The sequence below is a fragment of the Ursus maritimus genome, unplaced genomic scaffold (genome assembly GCF_017311325.1).
Source record: "Ursus maritimus isolate PB19 unplaced genomic scaffold, ASM1731132v1 scaffold_14, whole genome shotgun sequence".
Classification (NCBI taxonomy): domain Eukaryota; kingdom Metazoa; phylum Chordata; class Mammalia; order Carnivora; family Ursidae; genus Ursus; species Ursus maritimus.
The window spans coordinates 40,719,646-40,739,435 of record NW_024423786.1 but is presented as its reverse complement, the minus strand read 5'-3'; the positions used below and the strand labels follow the sequence as shown (position 1 = coordinate 40,739,435).

At 58.8% G+C, this 19,790-nt stretch overlaps 2 protein-coding genes across 11 annotated transcripts in view; one reads left to right on the top strand and one right to left on the bottom strand.

Moving 5' to 3' along the window:
• The window catches only part of DHX30 (DExH-box helicase 30), a 29,313-nt gene extending 14,176 nt beyond the window's left edge, over positions 1-15,137 (top strand). For 5 of the 7 annotated variants that reach the window (XM_040628894.1, XM_040628895.1, XM_040628892.1 and 2 more), the window contains 18 exons: positions 2,080-2,210; positions 2,833-2,943; positions 6,898-7,199; positions 7,671-7,791; positions 8,515-8,664; positions 10,623-10,775; positions 11,070-11,906; positions 12,173-12,248; positions 12,332-12,436; positions 12,698-12,873; positions 13,119-13,325; positions 13,429-13,510; positions 13,588-13,781; positions 13,875-14,034; positions 14,127-14,284; positions 14,382-14,485; positions 14,565-14,704; positions 14,810-15,137. In XM_040628894.1, coding sequence (XP_040484828.1) covers positions 2,080-2,210; positions 2,833-2,943; positions 6,898-7,199; positions 7,671-7,791; positions 8,515-8,664; positions 10,623-10,775; positions 11,070-11,906; positions 12,173-12,248; positions 12,332-12,436; positions 12,698-12,873; positions 13,119-13,325; positions 13,429-13,510; positions 13,588-13,781; positions 13,875-14,034; positions 14,127-14,284; positions 14,382-14,485; positions 14,565-14,704; positions 14,810-15,063 — 3,461 coding nt within the window. In that variant the 3' untranslated portion in view covers positions 15,064-15,137. Of the gene's footprint in view, positions 1-75; positions 305-2,077; positions 2,211-2,832; positions 2,944-6,897; positions 7,200-7,670; positions 7,792-8,514; positions 8,665-10,622; positions 10,776-11,069; positions 11,907-12,172; positions 12,249-12,331; positions 12,437-12,697; positions 12,874-13,118; positions 13,326-13,428; positions 13,511-13,587; positions 13,782-13,874; positions 14,035-14,126; positions 14,285-14,381; positions 14,486-14,564; positions 14,705-14,809 lie in introns of those variants that run through there. The other 2 variants (XM_040628891.1, XM_040628897.1) reach the window with 2 other exon arrangements.
• Positions 15,138-15,593: 456 nt separating this feature from the next.
• Positions 15,594-19,790, bottom strand: part of MAP4 (microtubule associated protein 4) — a 183,233-nt gene continuing 179,036 nt past the window's right edge. For 3 of the 4 annotated variants that reach the window (XM_040628890.1, XM_040628889.1, XM_040628887.1), the window contains 2 exons: positions 18,027-18,216; positions 15,594-17,903 (listed from right to left, as the gene is read on the bottom strand). In XM_040628890.1, coding sequence (XP_040484824.1) covers positions 17,896-17,903; positions 18,027-18,216 — 198 coding nt within the window. In that variant the 3' untranslated portion in view covers positions 15,594-17,895. The remainder of the gene's footprint in view (positions 17,904-18,026; positions 18,217-19,790) is intronic. The other variant, XM_040628888.1, reaches the window with a different exon arrangement.

The window sequence follows — 19,790 nt, the reverse complement described above, 5'->3', positions numbered from 1 at the left end:
CGGCCGCCAGGGGGCGCGCGGGCCGCTGCTCCTGCGCTCCCGCTCTCCCGCCTGTGGCTTCCCGGCTCCGAGCACGCGGGGGCCGGCGGGAGCGCCATGGCGGCCGCCAGGAGGCTCATGGCGCTGGCTGCCGGCGTCTCTCCACGCCTGCGACCACCGGGCCCCCGCGCCACCGGGCGACAGGGACGCTCGCGCGGCCTCTCGTCAGGCTGCGCCCACCCCGATGGCACGAAGGAGGCCGCCGAGGCCGAGGCAGGGGTGACCCTTAGCGGCCCCGGAGAAGGCGACGGGAGCATGGTGAACGGTGAGGGTCGGGGCGGCCTTTCCGCGACGCTCTTGGCTGCCGGGGCTGGCAGAGCTGGGGGCGCGGGCCGGGGTCGGGCCTGGCGGGCCGGGGCCCCTCTCCGCTAGTGGCCGAGACCGCCGGCCGGTGGCGGGCTGCAGCGCTGCTGGTGTAAAGCTCAGTGTGGCACAGGCCCAAATGGACCCCGGGCGCGGAGGTTCGGGGACCGGAGCGCCTACACCAGGCAAGAATAGGTGAGAGGCGCGGGACCTCGAGGGCGTGGGGGAAAACAGGGAAACATCCACCTCCCTCCGGAATGGGTGGTCAAGGGTTAGAGCATCAAGGGTAAGCACATCCTCACCAGAGTGGGAAAGAGCCCAAAATACACTTGGTACTTCAGGATTTGAGGTAGAGACAGAATGATTCCCAGCGTTGTGGCTCCTGAATAGCGCAGGGAATGAGACTGGTGAGAGCATCCCTATCAACCCCCTCCTGCCCTGTAGAGCTGGAGGGGGGACCAGTGCACATCTGTTGTGCCTGGGGGTCTAGTAGGCTCTTAACTTTGGGTCCCTCTGTGGGAAGCCCTTTGAGTCTACTTAAGTACCAGTCTTAACTGCTTGAATCTCGGTTGCTTTATAAGTTCTTTAGAGGGAGGCAGAGTCAGGCAGAGTTCTCCTTCTTGGCCAGTTGACACAGTCATCTGCTCCAGGGAAACCGTCTCAGCCCAGGATTAGGGTTACACCAGAACTCCCGGGCGGGGGGCGCCTTTGTCAAAGTACAGAGGCTTCCCCCAACATCACCACCATTCTTAAGTGGCCTGATGAGGGTCAGGGTGCCCATTATGGTGAAAAATCTCCCTGGGTGATTTATGACTGCTGCGTGCAGGGGCACATGTACAGGGTTTTTCTTTTTGGAGCTTGTTTGAAGCCGAATAGAACGCCAGAGACTGGGTGGAGAATGAAAAGGTTTCCCCATCTCCTCTGCCAGTCTCTGACCCTGCATCTCTTGAGGGCCACTTTGGTGCTTTGGGGCCTTTACTTCTGTTTTTAGCTGCTCCCAGCAGGCTTCTTCACGGCCTGGCTGGGCCTTATGTCTGGTACAAACTGCCTCTAGTTGGACATCTCAGCCATTTGTACTCTGGGATTGAGCCAAAGTACAAGTGGAAAAAAGTGGGGTACTTCTCGGGGTGTCTGATGCATCCTGCCTCCACTTGACTCCAGCGAACTTGGGGGAGGAATAGGTTATGCCTGTGTCTCAGCTGTGGAGGTCCCTGTTCAATGTCCCAAACAGAACCTGGCTCGAAGAGGCCTTTTGCAGGGTGCTGAGGTGCAGCTGAGAGCTGGGGCCTGGTATTCAGACTTTGGGACCAACCCTCCCTTTTGTGTGTCGTTTGTTTTAGGAGGGGCCTTGCATTGTCTTTTTCTCCAGTTTGTGTGTGTGTGGTGGAGTTTTGTTTTTGTTTTTTGTTCAGTACCTTCTTTCAGACAAGGGGGGTTTGTTGCCGCCTAGGCTTCTGTAGCTGATGTATTAAATCAGGAGCTTATGGGGAAGAGGATGCTGGCTCTTCTCTGTGGTGTGTGGCTCACTGGTCCTTCTCCTTCAGGAAATGGTTGTGCAAGTGGGTCTGGTTGTGCACGTTTACTATCCCCTGTAAACCCTGAAGCCATTCCTCCCTCCTTTACCTAGATGCTCGTGGGTGGTTTGGGGTCATGAGCCAACATCCTCAGTATCCAGCCCAGGGTTGTCTTGATACACACCCCATGGAGTTTATAACGCTTTTGTTCTTATTTTCTTAGCTTCTAGGGACCTATTAAAAGAGTTCCCACAGCCCAAAAACCTTCTCAACAGTGTAATTGGAAGAGCCCTCGGCATCTCACATGCAAAAGACAAACTGGTCTACGTGCACACGAATGGACCGAAGAAAAAGGTAACTCACTGGTGGCTGGGAGACGTGTTGGTGTGACTCTCAGGAAAGAGGCCGGCTGCCCTTTTCTCCCTCAGGTGTCTTTGTCAGGGAGGCCATAGAGTAGGTTCTGTGAATTGCAAATGGTCAGCAGAGACTCTCAAAGCAAAGCTAGGTCTGAAAAAGAGCCTGGTTTAGAAGAAGGGAACACAGAGGAGATGAGGTGAGGAGTTCCCATCTTGGGTATGACAGGCCTCTGCACTGACCCCTGGTTCTGGTCCCTGTTGAATAACTGGGACTGCAGAGGGTCAGAGTTGATAAAAAATTCCTGTTCCTAGAGTCTCGTAGGTCCTGGGACCCACAGAAGCATGCAGGCAAACCATTCTGAATGAAGATTTTTAACAATAAAGATGGGTCCCACCTTGCTCTCTGGCTAGAACATGGCACTTTGAAGAAGCAAAACAACTTGAGGTGGGATGAACGGCTTGAGGATGGGAAGGTTAGAGCCTCACGGGGGTCAGCCGTGGCGCGGGGTGCTGCCTGCTCTCGGCTCGGCTGCCATCAGGCCCACAGCAACTCCGTGTGATTTGCAGCACCTCCGTGGTCTGGAAATGCCAGGGTCCTGATTGTCTCTTCTCTTCCCCAGAAAGTCACCCTCCACATAAAGTGGCCCAAGAGCGTGGAGGTAGAAGGCTATGGCAGCAAGAAGATCGACGCTGAACGGCAGGCTGCAGCCGCGGCCTGCCAGCTATTCAAGGTGACCCTTCCGTAGCGGGAGCCGGGCCGACTTCTGTCCTCGGAAGGTCCCTGCCCTGGGCTCCGAGGGGCTTTCTGGTACCAAGTGCTCTAGGTGGCGGTTGATGGGGTTTTGCTCACTCACCTGTCCTTCCCACCTCGTGGTTCTTTTGCTGTGCAGCCAACAAGGAACTACTTGTGTGTTTTGGTTTGGTTTGTTTTTCTGCCACTGTAGTTATCTACTTTCTGTGTCGGAAAACACAGAGGAGAGCTCTTGAGGGAAACGTTCCCTTTGTACAGCACCGTGGGTATACTTCCATTTTGGTTTCTGTTTTTGTTTTCCCATGATTTCACGTGGGTTTTCCTTGCACCCGCACAGTTGTCTGTTCCTTGTAACAGAAGCACCGTCGTTGCTTCTGTCACTCCCCAGTGGTTGGGCACGGGCTGCTTTCAGGTTCTTGGTTACCCAGTGTTTAGCCCTTCAGTGCTGCTCACCAGCCTTTCTGTCCATCCCTGCTTGGCTCCCTTTATGGCTGTGCCAACCTTGACCCTTGCTCGGGCTCCTCGGTCTTCATTTCTGCTCCAGTGGGGACAGAGCTGTAGGGCGGGTATTCCTTTAGATTCCCTCCCACTGAATCCCCAGGCCTTCACTGTCCCCGCCTGCTCCCTGCATCTGAGGTAGAAGGGCCTTCTTCCTCGCCGGGGCCCCATACCCACCCCGTTCTTTTGTCTATGTCACCTTTCTGCGTCTCTTCTCCATCCCTTCTCCCACCCTTTACTTTTTCAGATCCTTCCTCTTTTGAGTCTTTTCTGTGGGCTTTGCACACACTTCGGTGCCCTGATTCCTTGCCCTTGGCCCTGCTTCCACAGTTGCCAGAGAGCAGACGGCGCTCTGTGCTTGTGGCGTGTGTTTTCCCCACTCCAGTGTTGTGTCCCTTGTCCTGCTCACTGGTGGCCTTACCCCCCGCAGTGCCTGACAGATAGCAGTGGTCACCGGGTGGTTGTTGAATGACTGGAACAACGCTTTGGCTTGCCAGCCCTTCTGAGTCCTCGCTTTGCTTGAATGTTTCGGGTGGCTTTCCTCAGCCCCTGGGTGACACTGCCCTCTCCTCCTCCCTGGGTCACTACAGGCTCTTCTCCTCTCCCACTGTCTGTTAACCTCTGTTTTCTCTCTACCCATTTTCCCTGGGGAAATCTCTCAGTGGTTCAGGCACCCTTTCTTTTGAATTTCTCAGAAATCTGCGTCTCTTAGGGCAGCTCTACCGCAGGGAATCTCACCGGGGTGGGGGAGGGGATGACGTGGATGTGGCAACACCTGGAGATGTTTTTGGTGGCCACAGCTGGAGGAGTGTTTCTGGCAAGAGGCCGGGGAAGCTTCTAAATGCCCTGCGGTGCACAGGACAACCCCCGACAACAAAGAATTAGCTGGCCCCAAATGCCAGTAGTGCTCAGGGGGAGAGAGTCTTCTCTGCGTGTTTAAAGGGGGCCTGTGTGCAGCAAGTCATGGTCCCGTTCCTGACCCGCCCTTTCTCTGTCCCTGTCTCTGCTCCCCTCAGAGCCTCTTTTTTGTTTATGTTTCTTGAATTGTGGTAAGTTACACAAAATATAAGATTTACCATCTTAACCATTTTTCAGCGAGCAGTTGAGTACTATTAAGCATAGTATTAAGCATTGCCTCCAGAACTTTTTCGCCTTGCAAAACTGAAACTACATACCCTTTTTTTTTTTTTTAACTTTTTAATTTATTCATTTGACAGAGAGACAGCCAGCGAGAGAGGGAACACAAGCAGGGGGAGTGGGAGAGGAAGAAGTAGGCTCCCAGCCATGCAGGGAGCCCGATGCGGGGCTCGATCCCAGGACCCTGGGATCACGCCCTGAGCCGAAGGCAGACATTTAACGACTGAGCCACCCAGGCGCCCCCTGAAACTCCATACCCATTAAATAGCAAATCCTGTTTCCTCCAGCCCCTGGCAGCCACCGTTCTACTGCCTGTTTGTATGAATTTGACTCCTCGGGACTTCATACCCTCATATAAGTGGAATCATGCAGTATTTGTCTCTTTGTGACTGGCTTATTGTACTTTGCATAGTGTCCTCAGGGTCCCTTCATGCCCTTGTGTCAGAACTTCCCTGCTTTTTAGTGCTGAGGAGTACTCCATGGTACGGGCATGCTACATTTTGTTTATTCATTCATGCACCGATGGGCTCTTCGGTTGTGTCCACCGTTTTGGCTCTTGTGAATAATGCTGTTGTGACCATGAGTGTACGAATACTCTCTTCAGGACACTGCTTTCAGTTCCCAGAAATGGAATTATTGGATCGTATGGTAGTTCTGTTCTTAATTTTTTAAAGGAATTGCCGTACTTAACTTTTTCCACGGTGGCTGTAACATTTATGTTCCCACGGACAGGGCGTGGTTTCGTTCCATCCGTACCAGTGCTTTGGGTGCTGGTTTTGGGTGCTGTCCTGATGGGTGCGAGGTGGGATCTCTTGGTTTTGATTGGCATTTCCCTGATAGACACTGATGTTGACCGTCTTTTCTCTCTCTCGCTCTCTTTTTTTAAGGTAAATTCTTAAATTTGTATTAACTGCACAGGGCTTTCTCAGTATGTAAAATATCGCCTCCTAGTGGTAGGCCTTGGACAGATGAGCTGAAAAGGACAGAATGCAGCAGGAGACAGTGTGCTTTTCACACCCCCAGACTTCGTCCCGGACTGGAAGGAGGTAGTTCCTTCTGAGATGTGGGGGCGAAGGGACTGCTTTCATAAACTCTTCTTTTTGACCTGATGGAGTTGAAAATGTAGCAGAAGCTCTAAAGAGCTTTTAAAATTAAATCAAGCCGACGGTGAATTGATGGAAAATTCAGTTCCGTTAGTCACATATACTAATTAGTTCTTTGGAGGGGAAAAAGAATTTTTCCCCCAAATGTATACCTAAATCAGGTGGGAGTAGATTTTGAGGATTTGTGCCCGTCACGCTGCAAAGAGCTATAGTTCTGGAGAATGCCGTTGCGTCTTGTGCTTATCCCATCTGTGTCTCTTTGGAGAAATGTCTGAAGTTCTTTGCCTGTTGTTTAATCAGGTGGGTGTTTTTGTTGTCATGGAGTCCTTTGTTCACATGGGAGTTCACAGCCTTTTCGTTCCCCAATGTCTGCACTCTCTGTTCGGCAGCTCCTTCCCCTCCCCGGCCCCCCCCAACCAGAGTGTGTGTTAAGCGTTGCCCTCCTGCTCGGTGCCCATTGCCAGCAGCACAGAGGTCACTGAGCGTGCTCTTGTCAAATGCCCGAGCAGCTTAGCCAGACTTGGACTGGAATTATGTTACTTAGTGTTCATCAGGCTTCTCAGTGTGGTTCCTTAGACCCTGGTCACCTGCATTTCTGTTCTGCCTCGTGGATTCGGAGTTTCTTGCGGGCAGAGACCAGGTCCCGTCTCTCCTGATGACACTCAGGGTAGCCAGCACGTTGCTTTGTGCATGCTAGACAATCAGCACATTTTATTTGGTATTCTTTCTAGAAGAGAATGATGCTATAATACACTTCAAAGTAATATACTTTGTATGAATGGCTTTACAAGCATCCCAGGTTATTTCTAGAATACGTTCTCAGCATAGGATTCTTAGGTCAGAGCAGAGATAGATCTGTTTTGTGGTATGGGCTTCATTTCTCCTAACTGCTGTATTCACCGAAGCTTTCTAGGTCACTTTGTGAATGCATCAGCTTTCCCGTTGCCTGTGGGGTTTGGTTCCCCCCCCGCCCCGGTTTTTTGTCTAATAGATGTAAGAGTTTACCTTGTCATTTTCATGTGTCAGAGCTAGACATTTTAAGTGCCCTCTTGATGCCGAGTTCTGGACCTGGGGCTGAGGCGGGTGGACGGGCGCAAAGGTACGGCTCCCACATAGGGCAGTTACAGGGTAAGGGGGCAGGTTCTGGGCAGACTGAAGTGTGAGGATGGCCCCTCACAACACACCTTCCCCCCCAGGGCTGGGGCCTGCTGGGTCCCCGAAACGAGCTGTTTGATGCAGCCAAATATCGTGTGCTAGCCGATCGCTTTGGCTCTCCGGCCGACAGCTGGTGGCGCCCGGAACCCACCATGCCACCAACTTCCTGGCGGCAGCTGAACCCTGAGAGCATCCGGCCAGGGGGACCTGGGGGCCTGTCCCGCTCCTTGGGCCGGGAGGAAGAGGAGGATGAGGAGGAAGAGCTGGAAGAGGGGACCATTGATGTCACCGACTTCCTGTCCATGACCCAGCAGGACTCCCACACCCCACTCAGGGACTCGAGGTACAGCTGGACGTGGGGGTGCAGGGAAGCTGCATCTTGACATGGGGCTGGGTGATGTTCCCTGGGAGCCTTCTCTGAAACGGGAGGGTCCCTGCCCTGCATCTCCGCCTGCGTGTCCCGTCATTCTACCGGTGCGTCTCCCATTCTGCTGTGTGGTTGGGCTTCTGTAGAACAGCAGCAGGGGCCCTCCCTCTGGGTCACACTTGGTCCCTCCAAGGCCCAGCCACCACTCTGCCTGCCCCTGGGCCCCTGCTGCCTGCCCTCAGTTATCTCTTAGGGGGAACTGAGGGAGTGTAGCCGTGCCGTATGTCAGAGAGGATCACAGGCCACGCGAAGACGCTGGGCCTGCCATCTTTTCCGTGCCTCCTGCCACACCCCTGCAGTGTCCTAGCCCCCTGGGCTTCAGAGCCGGAGGTGAAATGGGCCCAGGAAGAGATAGAGCTTTTTCACCTGAACTTTTGGTCCTCCCAGGGGGGGTTCCTTTGAAATGACAGACGACGACAGTGCTATTAGGGCTCTGACCCAGTTTCCGCTTCCCAAGAACCTTTTGGCCAAAGTGATTCAGATAGCAACGTCATCCTCCACAGCTAAGGTGAGTCGGGTCTCCTGGAAGTGCGTGTGGGTGGGGAGCTGGCTTGTTGTGTCTGCTGGTCCCCGGGACCAGGTAGGAGGGAAGCTACAGGTGTGTGGGAGGGCCGAGGTTACCTATACCCTCAGCCCGCACCTAGGCCAGTCAGGGGGCTCACGGTCCTTGGACTGTGAAGAGGGTGAAGTGGTTGGGACTGAAGTCGGTGTGGGAGCTTGGGGGCTGGGCTGGCGCCGTGGGAGCGGGAGACCCGAGTGGTCCGGGGGTGCTGGCAGGAATGCAGTGGGGATGGCGCTGTCTGGCTGGGGTTGAATTTCGTCTCTGTGGCCAGGCTCAGGGCTTCAGTAAGCACAGCTTCTCCCCAGGGGTAAGGCCTTTATGCACCCCCAGAACGTGCCTGGTTCTGGCTCAGGCTGACAGGTTCCACCCGCCGCTGCCACCATACTGTTTGCTTCGAAGGTGCTGGCAGCACAGTGGGCTAGGAGGGTGGGTGGCAGCACTGCCCAGACACTGTCTTCTGCCGTGAAACCACAGGACGGCCGGAGACACCAGCCCTGGCCTCGGGAGCTGCGGCCCTGTCAGGGCTTGCTTCTGCTGTCCAGTGGCCCGTCTCGTGTGGCCGATGTTTGGCACCTGCTGCGATGGGGTAATTCTATCGCTGGGTTCCTTGGCATTCTGAGAGCTGCTTCCTCTGCCTTTTCATAGCCCTCTCTCTTGCCTTCCATGTAGAATCTCATGCAGTTCCATACCGTGGGCACGAAGACCAAGCTGTCCACCCTCACTCTGCTCTGGCCCTGCCCCATGACCTTTGTCGCCAAAGGGCGCCGCAAAGCGGAGGCTGAGAATAAGGCGGCAGCCCTGGCTTGCAAGAAGCTGAAGGTGAGTCGGGGGGTCCATGGCACGATGCGTGGGGGGTCTTGGAGCTCCCCTGCCCTTGGTGAACCGGTGCAGTTCTCCAGGAGACGGAATCCACCACACCTGGCCTTTAGCCTAAGAACAAAGCATCTGGTGTCCACGCCTTGCTTGTCGGGCTGTGTGGCTGCTGTTTCCAGGAACGTCTCACTCCCTCCAAAGTTGCTCTGCCTGTGAGCTCAGCCTTTTCGGTGATGTTGCCAGAACCCAGATGAAGCTGGAAGGGGACATGCGTATTGTTGGAATGACACAAAGCTGGTGGAATGGTCCCTGTACTGTGTCAGACTTGGTGTCTAGAAAGAGCTGGATTACCTGGGCTTTGTGGGCAAAAGACACAGTAAGGCGTTCCCTGGGATGGAGATTGACGATTCCATGAATCCCAGGGTGAGGCAGTTCCCTCGAAGAGGTTTCGGAGGCCAGCTGTGCCCGGCGGCGGGAGCGAGCACTGCCGTGAGGGCCCGAAAAGTGGGCTCTGAACCCACGTCGACACGGGTTTAGCGCAGAGCAAGGGGACCAGGAGGCCCTGCTCTTTGCTCTGGTCAGATAGACCTTTGGTGCGTGTTCAGCTCTGGGGACCCCATTTTAGACACAGCTGATGGTGAGAGGTAATGAGAGCCTGGAGCATAGAGGAGGGATCGGGGCGCTTGGGGGGTGTGGTTGGTCAAGCGTCCGACTCTTGGTTTCAGCTCAGATCATGGTGTTGGGGTCCTGGCATCGAGCCCCGGTGGTTGGGTTCCATGCTCAGCAGAGAGTCTGCTCGAGAGTCTCTCCCTCTGCCCCTCCCCCCCCCTCGCGCGCACACTCAAAGGAATGAATGAGGGAAGGAATGAACGAGGGAAGGAATGAACGAACAACCGACCGAATAAAATCTTAAAGAAGAGGGAGGGGAACAGGCACCTGGGGCTCTGGAGGGCAGAACTGGGGCTGACTGATGGAACTTGGCAGCAGTCTGAATTCCAGCTGGATAGACACCGCACCGATGATCAGTCCTGCAGCGAGGGCGAGTCGTGTCGTGGGAAGGAGCCAGCCCCCAGCTGTTAGCAGTGCAGAGAGAGCCACTGGCTGGCTGCCGGTCAGAGGCCACAGGGTAACCTGCAGGCCTGGGGAAGGTGGAAGCCTCTCCGGGAGCAAGGTGGCTGTGGGCACCTCGTGGCCCAGGGACCGGATGCTTGCCCTTGAGGTTGGCCAGGAGCCCAAGGAAGGGGGCGGGCCTCTGTGGGGGCAGTCCTCCTGAAGGAGGGAAGTCTTGGAGCTTTAGGGAGCGAGCAGTCCTGATAGCACAGGGGACAGGAACACAGGACTGGTTTTGCACACCTGCCTGAGGTGTTGGGATGCCTTGGGTTAGGTCTCGTGAGGTGACGTTGGACATGTAGGGAAACAAGATGCGGTATTTATCGAGTTGTGTGAATAGACATTTCTAAGAAATTCTACCTGTGTTTGTATGATGGGGTCACAGGTGGAACGGGTGCCATGTGGAGACGGGGTGGGGTGGCAGCTGGACCAGAGGTCTGGAGGGGGCGGGGTGTGCCTTGGAGGTAGTGCAGACGGGGTGCTGTGAGGCTGTGATGAGGTCAGTAAGGGCCCGGCCCTCCTGGCTTAGAGGTCCGTGCAGGGAATTTACAGAGGCGAGACTGGGCTGTTGTGGGGGCCCCAGCTGCTCAAGGAGGGGTGTCTGAGGGGCAGTTCTCTTGGACATTCCAGGTTTTGTTTTTCTCGTAATGATTTTAACTAGTTAAATTTTGGGATGGTGTGGAGATTTACATTTTCTGGGTTTCTAATGACTCTTTTCTTACAATGTCTGCTAAAAACCAAAATCTCTTAGGGAAGCAGTTGCTCTGCGTGATTTCCCTCAAGCTCCCGAGCCTGTCTGGGCTGGTTCTGGGGAGGCAGGGGCCCAGAGCGAGCTGTGCGTGTCCCCTCTGCAGAGCCTGGGCCTGGTGGACCGCAACAACGAGCCGCTTACCCACGCCATGTATAACCTGGCCTCCTTGCGTGAGCTGGGCGAGACGCAGCGCCGGCCGTGCACCATCCAGGTGCCCGAGCCCATCCTCCGGAAGATAGAGACCTTCCTGAACCATGTAAGAGAGCCCAGAGAACCCCTCCTCACCCCTGCCCCCTCCAGCTTCTCCTGACAAAGCCTCCACGTGCAGTGGGCAGTGCTACCCGCCCGTTGTCCCCACTGAGGCCAGAGCCCGGGTGGCCCCGAGCAGCCCTGTCTTGCCCGCGAGCGTCCTCAGGCAGGTGTGCCCGGAGTGCCCCGCCAGCAGGCTGGGCCACAGCGTCCGGCCCAGGTGAACCGTGTGGAGGGGCTCGCGAGTGAATGAGGGAGGTGTCCGTCTTTCACCGTTGTGCTTGCTTCTCCCATCCCTCAGTACCCTGTGGACAGTTCTTGGATCTCCCCAGAGCTCCGGCTGCAGAGCGAGGACGTCTTGCCCTTGGGCAAGGACTCAGGGCCCCTGAGTGACCCTATCACGGGCAAGCCCTACGTGCCCCTGTCAGAAGCCGAGGAGGTACGTCTGAGCCAGAACTTGCTGGAGCTGTGGCGGCGGCGAGGGCCGGTCTGGCAGGAGGCCCCCCAGCTCCCCGTGGACCCGCATCGGGACACCATCCTCAATGCCATTGAGCAGCACCCGGTGGTGGTCATCTCTGGGGACACGGGCTGCGGCAAGACCACGCGCATCCCCCAGCTGCTGCTGGAGCGCTACGTGACCGAGGGCCGCGGCGCCCGCTGCAATGTGATCGTCACCCAGCCGCGCCGCATCTCCGCCGTGTCCGTGGCACAGCGGGTCAGCCACGAACTGGGCCCCTCTCTGCGCCGGAACGTGGGCTTCCAGGTGCGGTTGGAGAGCAAGCCCCCGGCGCGCGGCGGCGCCCTGCTCTTCTGCACCGTGGGCATCCTGCTGCGGAAGCTGCAGAGCAACCCCAGCCTGGAGGGCGTGAGCCATGTCATTGTGGACGAGGTCCACGAGCGGGACGTGAACACAGACTTCCTGCTGATTCTGCTCAAGGGCCTGCAGCGGCTCAACCCGGCCCCGCGGCTGGTGCTCATGAGCGCCACGGGCGACAACGAGCGCTTCTCCCGCTACTTTGGTGGCTGCCCTGTCATCAAGGTGCCGGGCTTCATGTACCCGGTCAAGGAGCACTACCTGGAGGACATCCTGGCCAAGCTGGGCAAGCACCAGTACCCGCACCGGCACAGGCACCACGAGGTGAGGGGACCCGCCCGCCCCCGCCCTCCCCAGCCTCTCCCCTGGCTTTCCCGCCTCCCTGTCCCTGTGGCACCGTGGCCTAGGGCGAGCACGCGAGGTCATGCTCCCGAGTCTCGGTGTCCTTGACAGAAACAGAATGATCAGGACTTCTGGGCGAGGGGGCGGTGAGGGTTGGGGGTGACCTGTTGAGTGCCTTGGCCTCACCAAGTCAGAGTGACTGCGTCCTTGCTCTGGGGCTGTGACTGTGGCTTCTCCCCCCACCCCAGTCTGAGGATGAGTGTGCACTCGATTTGGACCTCGTGACGGATCTGGTTCTGCACATCGATGCCCGAGGGGAGCCAGGTGGGTGCTTTCCCCTCTGCCCTGTGCCCACCCTGACCTCCAGCTGCCGAGTGATGGCTCATGCCTGCAGGGCCCCTTTACAGGTGGGATCCTCTGCTTCCTGCCTGGTTGGCAGGAGATCAAAGGAGTGCAGCAACGCCTCCAGGAGGCCCTGGGCATGCACGAGAGCAAGTACCTCATCCTGCCAGGTGAGAGCGGGCGAGCGAGGCGCGATGGCCCCAAGATAACAGCGCCCTCTGGCCTGGGGACCCTGACCCAACTGGGGCTCAAGGGGCCTGGTTTTCCGACCAGGCTGCCCTGCTTTTGCTGGCTTTTCCACCTTGACTGGGCACACATATTCTTGATCTGGGCCTCAGTTTCATCAAAATGGGTCAAAATCCTTGCCCTGTGCCCTCATCACAGGGAACAGGAGCAGTGCCCATAACCAGCGTGTTCTTGCTGCCCACCAGTGCACTCCAACATCCCCATGATGGACCAGAAGGCCATATTCCAGCAGCCACCAGTTGGGGTGCGCAAGATTGTCTTGGCCACCAATATCGCGGAGACGTCGATTACAGTCAATGACATCGTGCATGTGGTGGACAGCGGTCTGCACAAGGAGGAACGCTATGACCTGAAGACCAAGGTGGCACCCGTCTCCCGGGCCCAGCCAGCCCCTGGGGGAAGAACTACAAGTTCTGAGGTGGCCCCCAGCCCAGATCAGCCTTGGACCTGCCGTGTGTGTCCGGAGAAGGCCACACTCGTGGGCTCTCGGCATCCCTGTCGTGGGGGGGCCATTGAGGGGTTAAGTGAGGTGAAGGCCAGACAAGGGGCAGCACTGAGGAAGGCCTCTTGGCCTCTGCGTCGCTGCTCACCTGCCCCCTCCCCCAGGTGTCCTGCCTGGAGACTGTGTGGGTGTCACGAGCCAATGTGATCCAGCGCCGGGGCCGGGCAGGCCGCTGCCAGTCGGGCTTTGCCTACCACCTGTTCCCGCGGAGCCGGCTGGAGAAGATGGTCCCTTTCCAAGTGCCAGAGATTCTGCGCACTCCCCTCGAGAACCTGGTGCTACAAGCCAAAATCCACATGCCCGAGAAGACGGTGCGCCAGAGGCGGGCTGGGCTGGGCTGGGCTGGGGCTGGACTTGGTGAGGGACAGGTGGGATGCGGGGCTTACGGCGGGCCCTGGCTGCTTCTTGCTGTAGGCAGTGGAGTTCCTTTCCAAGGCCGTGGACAGTCCGAACATCAAGGCGGTGGACGAGGCTGTGATCTTGCTCCAGGAGATCGGTGAGTGGGGCCGGGCCGGGCCGCGCCGGGCCGCAGCGTGGCTCTCAAGGGCGAGTCTGACAGCTGAGCTGTTGCAGGAGTGCTGGACCAGCGGGAGTACCTGACCACCCTGGGGCAGCGCCTGGCCCACATCTCCACTGACCCCCGGCTGGCCAAGGCCATAGTGCTGGCCGCCATCTTCCGTTGCCTGCACCCGCTGCTGGTGGTCGTTTCCTGCCTCACCCGGGACCCCTTCAGCAGTAGCCTGCAGAACCGGGCGGAGGTGGACAAGGTCAGACCCAGCCCCTCCCCCGCCCTCTGTCCTGAAGCGGCCGCCGCCGGCCCTCACCCTGTGGCCTCGGTGCCCCCTCCCGCTCCCTCCCAGGTGAAGGCACTGCTGAGCCATGACAGCGGCAGTGACCACCTGGCCTTCGTGCGGGCCGTCGCCGGCTGGGAGGAGGTGCTGCGCTGGCAGGACCGCAGCTCCCGTGAGAACTACCTGGAGGAAAACCTGCTCTACGCCCCCAGCCTGCGCTTCATCCACGGTCAGTGCCCACCCCCACCCCGGCCTGGGCCTGTGGTTCCCCAGCCTTGTGGCTTAGGGGGCCGCAGGCTCAGCCCGACTTCACCTCCCCAGGACTCATCAAGCAGTTCTCGGAGAACATTTACGAGGCCTTCCTGGTGGGGAAGCCCTCGGACTGCACCCTGGCCTCTGCCCAGTGCAACGAGTACAGTGAAGAGGAGGAGCTGGTGAAGGGTGTGCTGATGGCGGGCCTCTACCCCAACCTCATCCAGGTGCTGCCTCAGGGAAGGGGCCGGCGGGCCGCAGCCTCCTCCCCCCACCCCCCAGGCTCCTCACTCAGCCCGCCCGTCTCTCCTCTCATCCTGGCAGGTGAGGCAGGGCAAGGTGACCCGGCAGGGCAAGTTCAAGCCCAACAGTGTCACTTACAGGACCAAATCAGGCAACATCTTGCTGCACAAGTCGACCATTAACAGGTGGGAGGCAGGCAGGGCCGGGGAGGGGCGGCTGACCTGGTCGAGAAGGGTGGGCTCACCCCCGCCCCCTATGCCGCAGGGAGGCCACGCGGCTGCGGAGCCGATGGCTGACGTATTTCATGGCTGTCAAGTCCAACGGCAGCGTCTTCGTCCGGGACTCCTCCCAGGTGCACCCGCTAGCCGTGCTGCTGCTGACCGACGGGGACGTCCACATCCGTGGTGGGTACTTGCTCGTCTCCCGCCCCACTGCTGCTTGGGCTGGTCTGTGTCCTCGGGAGCCCAGCCTCACCTCGCCTCTGCGCCGCCCCTTCCTCCTCCCCCCAGACGATGGGCGCCGGGCCACCATCTCCCTGAGCGACAGTGACCTGCTGCGGCTGGAGGGGGACTCCCGCACCGTGCGGCTGCTGAGGGAGCTGCGCCGGGCGCTGGGCCGCATGGTGGAGCGGAGCCTGCGCAGCGAGCTGGCCGCACTGCCGCCCGGCGTGCAGCAGGAGCACGGGCAGCTGCTGGCGCTGCTGGCGGAGCTGCTGCGTGGGCCCTGCGGCAGCTTCGATGTGCGCAAGACGGCGGATGACTGAGCCCCGTTGTCTGCTGGGGCTGTGTACAGAGTGCAAATGTTTATTTAAAATAAAGTTCTATTTATCCCTTGTGAGCATCGCTCTCCGCTGGGGGCTCCTCTCTCGGGGCCCCAGCACCCACGCTCCTACTCCTGGCAGGGCCAGGGCCGCCGCTGTTTCGGGGCCTGCGTGGCTGGCACCCTGGCCGAATGGCCCTGTCCTGGCAGGCTGGCCAGCAGGTACGGAGCGCGCGCGCGCACCAGCCTCCCCCTGGGAGCCGGAGGTCTGCAGCGGGTTCTCACCGAATCTGGCTGCTGCCTCCTCACCCCGAGCAGAACCGGGGAGAAGTTCCACAGGCAGCAAGGGCCACTTGAACCTTAACCTTCAAGCAGCCTTGGGTTGTATACGTACAACCAAGCTCGTGGCCCTTCCTTGAGCTGGGACTTACAACTGCACAGCAGCCCCCTGAGGCCAGGGGACGAGCTGGGGGCAAGGGCAGGGATGCTGCAGGTGGAGACAAACCAGGACGTACAGAAGATGCAGGGCCTGTGTGGTGGGGCATCACGAGCTTTATTTACTCTTGAAACCGGTACAACAGAATCACAGATTGACACAGGCAACGGCTGAGTCAGAAGCAAACTGAGGGTACAGAGACGGCGCACCCCCACACGGCTGCAGGTGGTCCACAGCACACAGGGGCCTCCGGTCCCCACTGTCAGGGTGCCTTCGCTTCTCTGGCTTGGGGAACACTTCAAGGGAGCTGGGACCAGACCGCCCTTCACAACAGCGACCACTCCTGCCCACCTAGACAGACAGTTCTCCATGAGGGCCACCTCTCCCACTCCTACCCTCGGACCAGCTGGCCACCTCGGCACGTGTGTGGCCCTGGGATGGACACAAGGAGGGCACAGGTAACCAGGCCCTGCACGCTCTACCACTTCTCCCCAGCTTCCTTCTGCCCCCTCCTCCTGACAAGACACGGTGCCCTGACGTCCTCGGCGCACCACTTTCTGCAGTGTCTGGCGCGGGGAACGCTTCCTCCACAAGACCCTGGCGGTGTGTGCTCGGGAGCCACGGACGTGGTGGCCCACCGCCCCGAGGGAACTGCCACCTCAGAAGTGAGAACCTGCCGGCCCAGATGCCCTCCACACGGAGGTCCGCTCTGAACCTAAGCCAAGAACCCTACCTTCTGGGCTCCAAGGGGGACAGTGAAGCAGGGGCGGGGAGGGCGAGGGGCCAAGTCTGGTGGCCTCCTCAGGGGCAAGTCTGCGCTGCAGGAAATGCTCTTCCAGAGGAGATGCCCTCAAAGACTCCCCGGCCATTTCACTACAAACTGTTACATTTTAATCCTTTATTAGAAACCATGCAAACTTTAATACAAAAAAAAAAAAAAAATACAAGTGCAATAAGAATCTTCGTGTCAATACAATTCCCGGGATTTCTCCTCATTGCAGCCACCCCAGGCCGGGCCTCGCTGGGACACCCCTCCACAGGCCGGCCTCGCCTCTCCCCCTCCCCAGTCAGGCTGTAAGGGGGGGGGAGATGGCCTGTCTCATGCCTTTTTAAAAATTTCCACACCTGATTCCCCATCACCCACATGAGTTCTGGACATCTTGGGCTCCCTGGTAACTGAGGGCTCTGGTGTCCTAGGCCTGCGAGTCTGGAGGATTCTGACCTCCACAGCCCTTCCCTGTTTCTCTAGCCCCAAACTTATATCTCCCAGTAGATCCCAGGGAATGAGACAGATAGAGATGCCAAAATCAGCCTCTTGGTTAGAAAGAAAAGCAGCATACACACAAAATACCAGCACAAGCAGTCCACACTCTGACCAGCCCCTAGTGTGCCCTACCTGCTCTCCAGGCCACAGGCCCTGCACCTCACCTGCCCTGCCCACACCTCCTCCGGGGCCCCAGGCTGCCCAGGCCAGGGCAGCCCCTGAGGCCTGACCTCCTGGCTGGAGGCTTAAGGATCTCCCCTCCCTGTTTCCTTTAACACCTACTGAGGACTTTCATTAAGACATGGCTTCACCTGCAAAACTCCTCTACCAGTTTTTAGGTTATTAAAAAAAAAAAAAGATAAAACAAGAAAAAAGTGTGACAGCAGCTAGGCAGGTATGGGAAGCAGTGGGGCCAGTCAGATCGACCCCTACCTAACTAACTTGAGGCAGGGCGGCAAGAGGCGCCTGGCTCCCCCTGCACGGTGGGCACCATGGAGGGGTCAAAGGGAGAGGCAGTGGCTTAGCGGGCTCCAGGGATGCAGTCAGCATCCTGCCACCACACGGCCATCCAATTCCACTCTTCTCTCCAGGTGGACCCAGCGAGGAGGGAAGGTATGTCAGTTTCTCTTGGGTTTGGTCCAGAAAACCCAAAGAGGAGGTTGGAATCCGATTCCCCCCTCCTAGATCCCACAAGATCCCAAGTTGGCCTCCCCATCCCATTCACCTCCCAATCTCGTCTGTGGAGCAGTGCGCAATGACGGGGCAGGAACAAAGCAAGGAGCGGGGCCCAGGGCAGGGAGCAGAGGAGGTTTGGGGCGGGCTGGCTGCTGCCCTGGGCAAGCAAGGCAGGGGAGGGTGGGGCCTGGAGGACCGCCCAGCACCCAAGCTGAGTGGGGTCTAGAGAACAGCCCGGGAGAGGGAGCCAAGGGCCCGGGTGCCTGAGCTGGGGCCGCCAGGGAAGTGGGGGGGGCGGGAGACAATGTCAGCCCCGTGGTCGGTGCGGGCCCTGGCGTTTGCCCGGAACGTCAGCCTGTAGGTCTCAATCTGCAGTGACACGGGAGGAGGGAAGGGAGGGGGTAACGAGGGACACAAGAGGGGGAACACGGGGGACGGAAGACGAGACCAGAATGTCATCATTAGATGCCTGGAAAATAAAATGTTGCTTGGTTAAAATTTAGGCCACACTCTAGTCAAAAAAAAAGGAGTTTCAATTTGTAGCCAGTGGCAGGGCCCCCGGCTGGCCCTCAGGCCAAGCCCAGCCACTTACTTGTCTCCTGGATCTGGCTGTCCAAGGTCTGGGCCTCCCTTTGGTCACCACCCCCTGCCAGGGTGGTGTGGCCACTGAGGCCACTGGCTGAAGTGGGGGCGCCAGCTTCGGGCGCTGCCTCAGGGATGGCCGGCTCCTCCCCAGCAGGGGGGCCCGGACACGGAGGGGCCTCGCTGCCACCGCCCTCAGTCTACAATGAAACAGTGGGGGAGACAGTGCAGGGTCAGTCGGGGAGGAGGTGGGATGGGTGATGGTGGTGGGTTTTACACACAGCCCCCGCCCGCCCCCGGCCCCCCGCTGGATTATGGTCCAGTCATCCGAAGAATCTAGGCCAGGTACTCCCCACCCCACCCCCCGCCCGCTCCTGGCTCAGAGGCCTGGCCTGGCGCAGAGCAAGAACACAGGCCCCGGAGCAGGAGAGTGCAGCCCTGGCGCAGCGCGCAGCCTAGCTGATGACGCTCTGGGCAATGCCTCTGAGGGGCGAGGCTTCCTGAAGTCTGAGGTGAGAGGTAAGGGGTGCAGGCTTCTCAGCAAGGCTGACACCAGACACCTAGCTGTGACGGCAAAAGCCCTGGGACGGTTGGTAGAGTGCACGTCTGGAACTGGCTGGGAAGCAGGGCTGCTGCAGGCCAGCTAGGGAGCTCTGGGAGCCTGAAGTCAGTTCGGAGCCTGGCGCACAGGGGAGGGGGGAAGGTGTCCAGGGAGGTGTGACCGAGGGAAACTTCGGGGGCCTGCTGGGCTTTCTGGGAGGAGGATGGGGGGCAGTGAACATCCAGTGTGAGTAAAGCAGAAGAGGGAAGGGCAGCGGGGAGCTGGAACCCCCGGGCCCCAGAATGCCCAAAGGTGACAATGGAGACGCCACAGGGGTTTCTAATCAGAACAGTGAAGGAGACAGGCCTCTGTATTAGGAAAACAATTCCAGAAATTATAGAGAATAGGAGATGATGTGAATAAAGAAAAGAACACAAGACTTGGGGTCAGAAGGCCCAGGTGTAAACCCTGGTCTGCGGGTCCTTGCCACGTGGCCTCGGACAAGTGACTATCCCCGAGCCAGTGCCCCACGGGACGGGCTAGGGAGTTTCCTCACAAGGTATGGAGGCATGACGGAGAGCCTGTGACAGAGCCAGGGCCCCCAATATTCACGGGAGCCAGTCAGGCCTTGAAGGGGGGCACGGACGGAAGTTGGGACAGAGGCTGGGCTGGGCAGGAGGGAAGGCCCACCACGGCTGCTCTTTGCCCTCTCCCTCGCTCACCCCCCGAGCCGCCAAGCTAGCCCCGCACTCCGAAGCCTGCAAGATGCTGCCCCACGGGTCCCCCCGCCCAACAACATGGAACAGAGGGTAAGAGCATCTTGGCACTTTACAAAGGGTCTCACGGTGCTGTGGAAGGAGGGAGGGAGGGAAGGCAGGAGGGAGGGAGGGAGGGAGGGAGGGAGGGAAGGCAGGAGAGGCCCAGCCAGTCCCGAGGATGGGAAGCCCTGCCCACCTGAGCGCTCTCCCAGAGCCCCAGCCTGGGGCGGTCCTGGCAGCTGACAACGTGCTACCCTGCTCCCAGGCCCAGCGTGGAGCCTGGCATGGAGCACGTCCCCACATGGCCTCTTATGAGGTAGCTGGGGACAGACCACCCGCCTTGTGGGGGAGCTGCGCCCCAGCTCACAGGCCCCTTGGAAATGGCCAAGATGGGTCCAAAAAGGCAGGCAGGCCACGGCTCTCAGGAGAGGTTCTGTGTCCAGGTGGACAGGGCAGAGGCAGCTGGGCCGGGGCC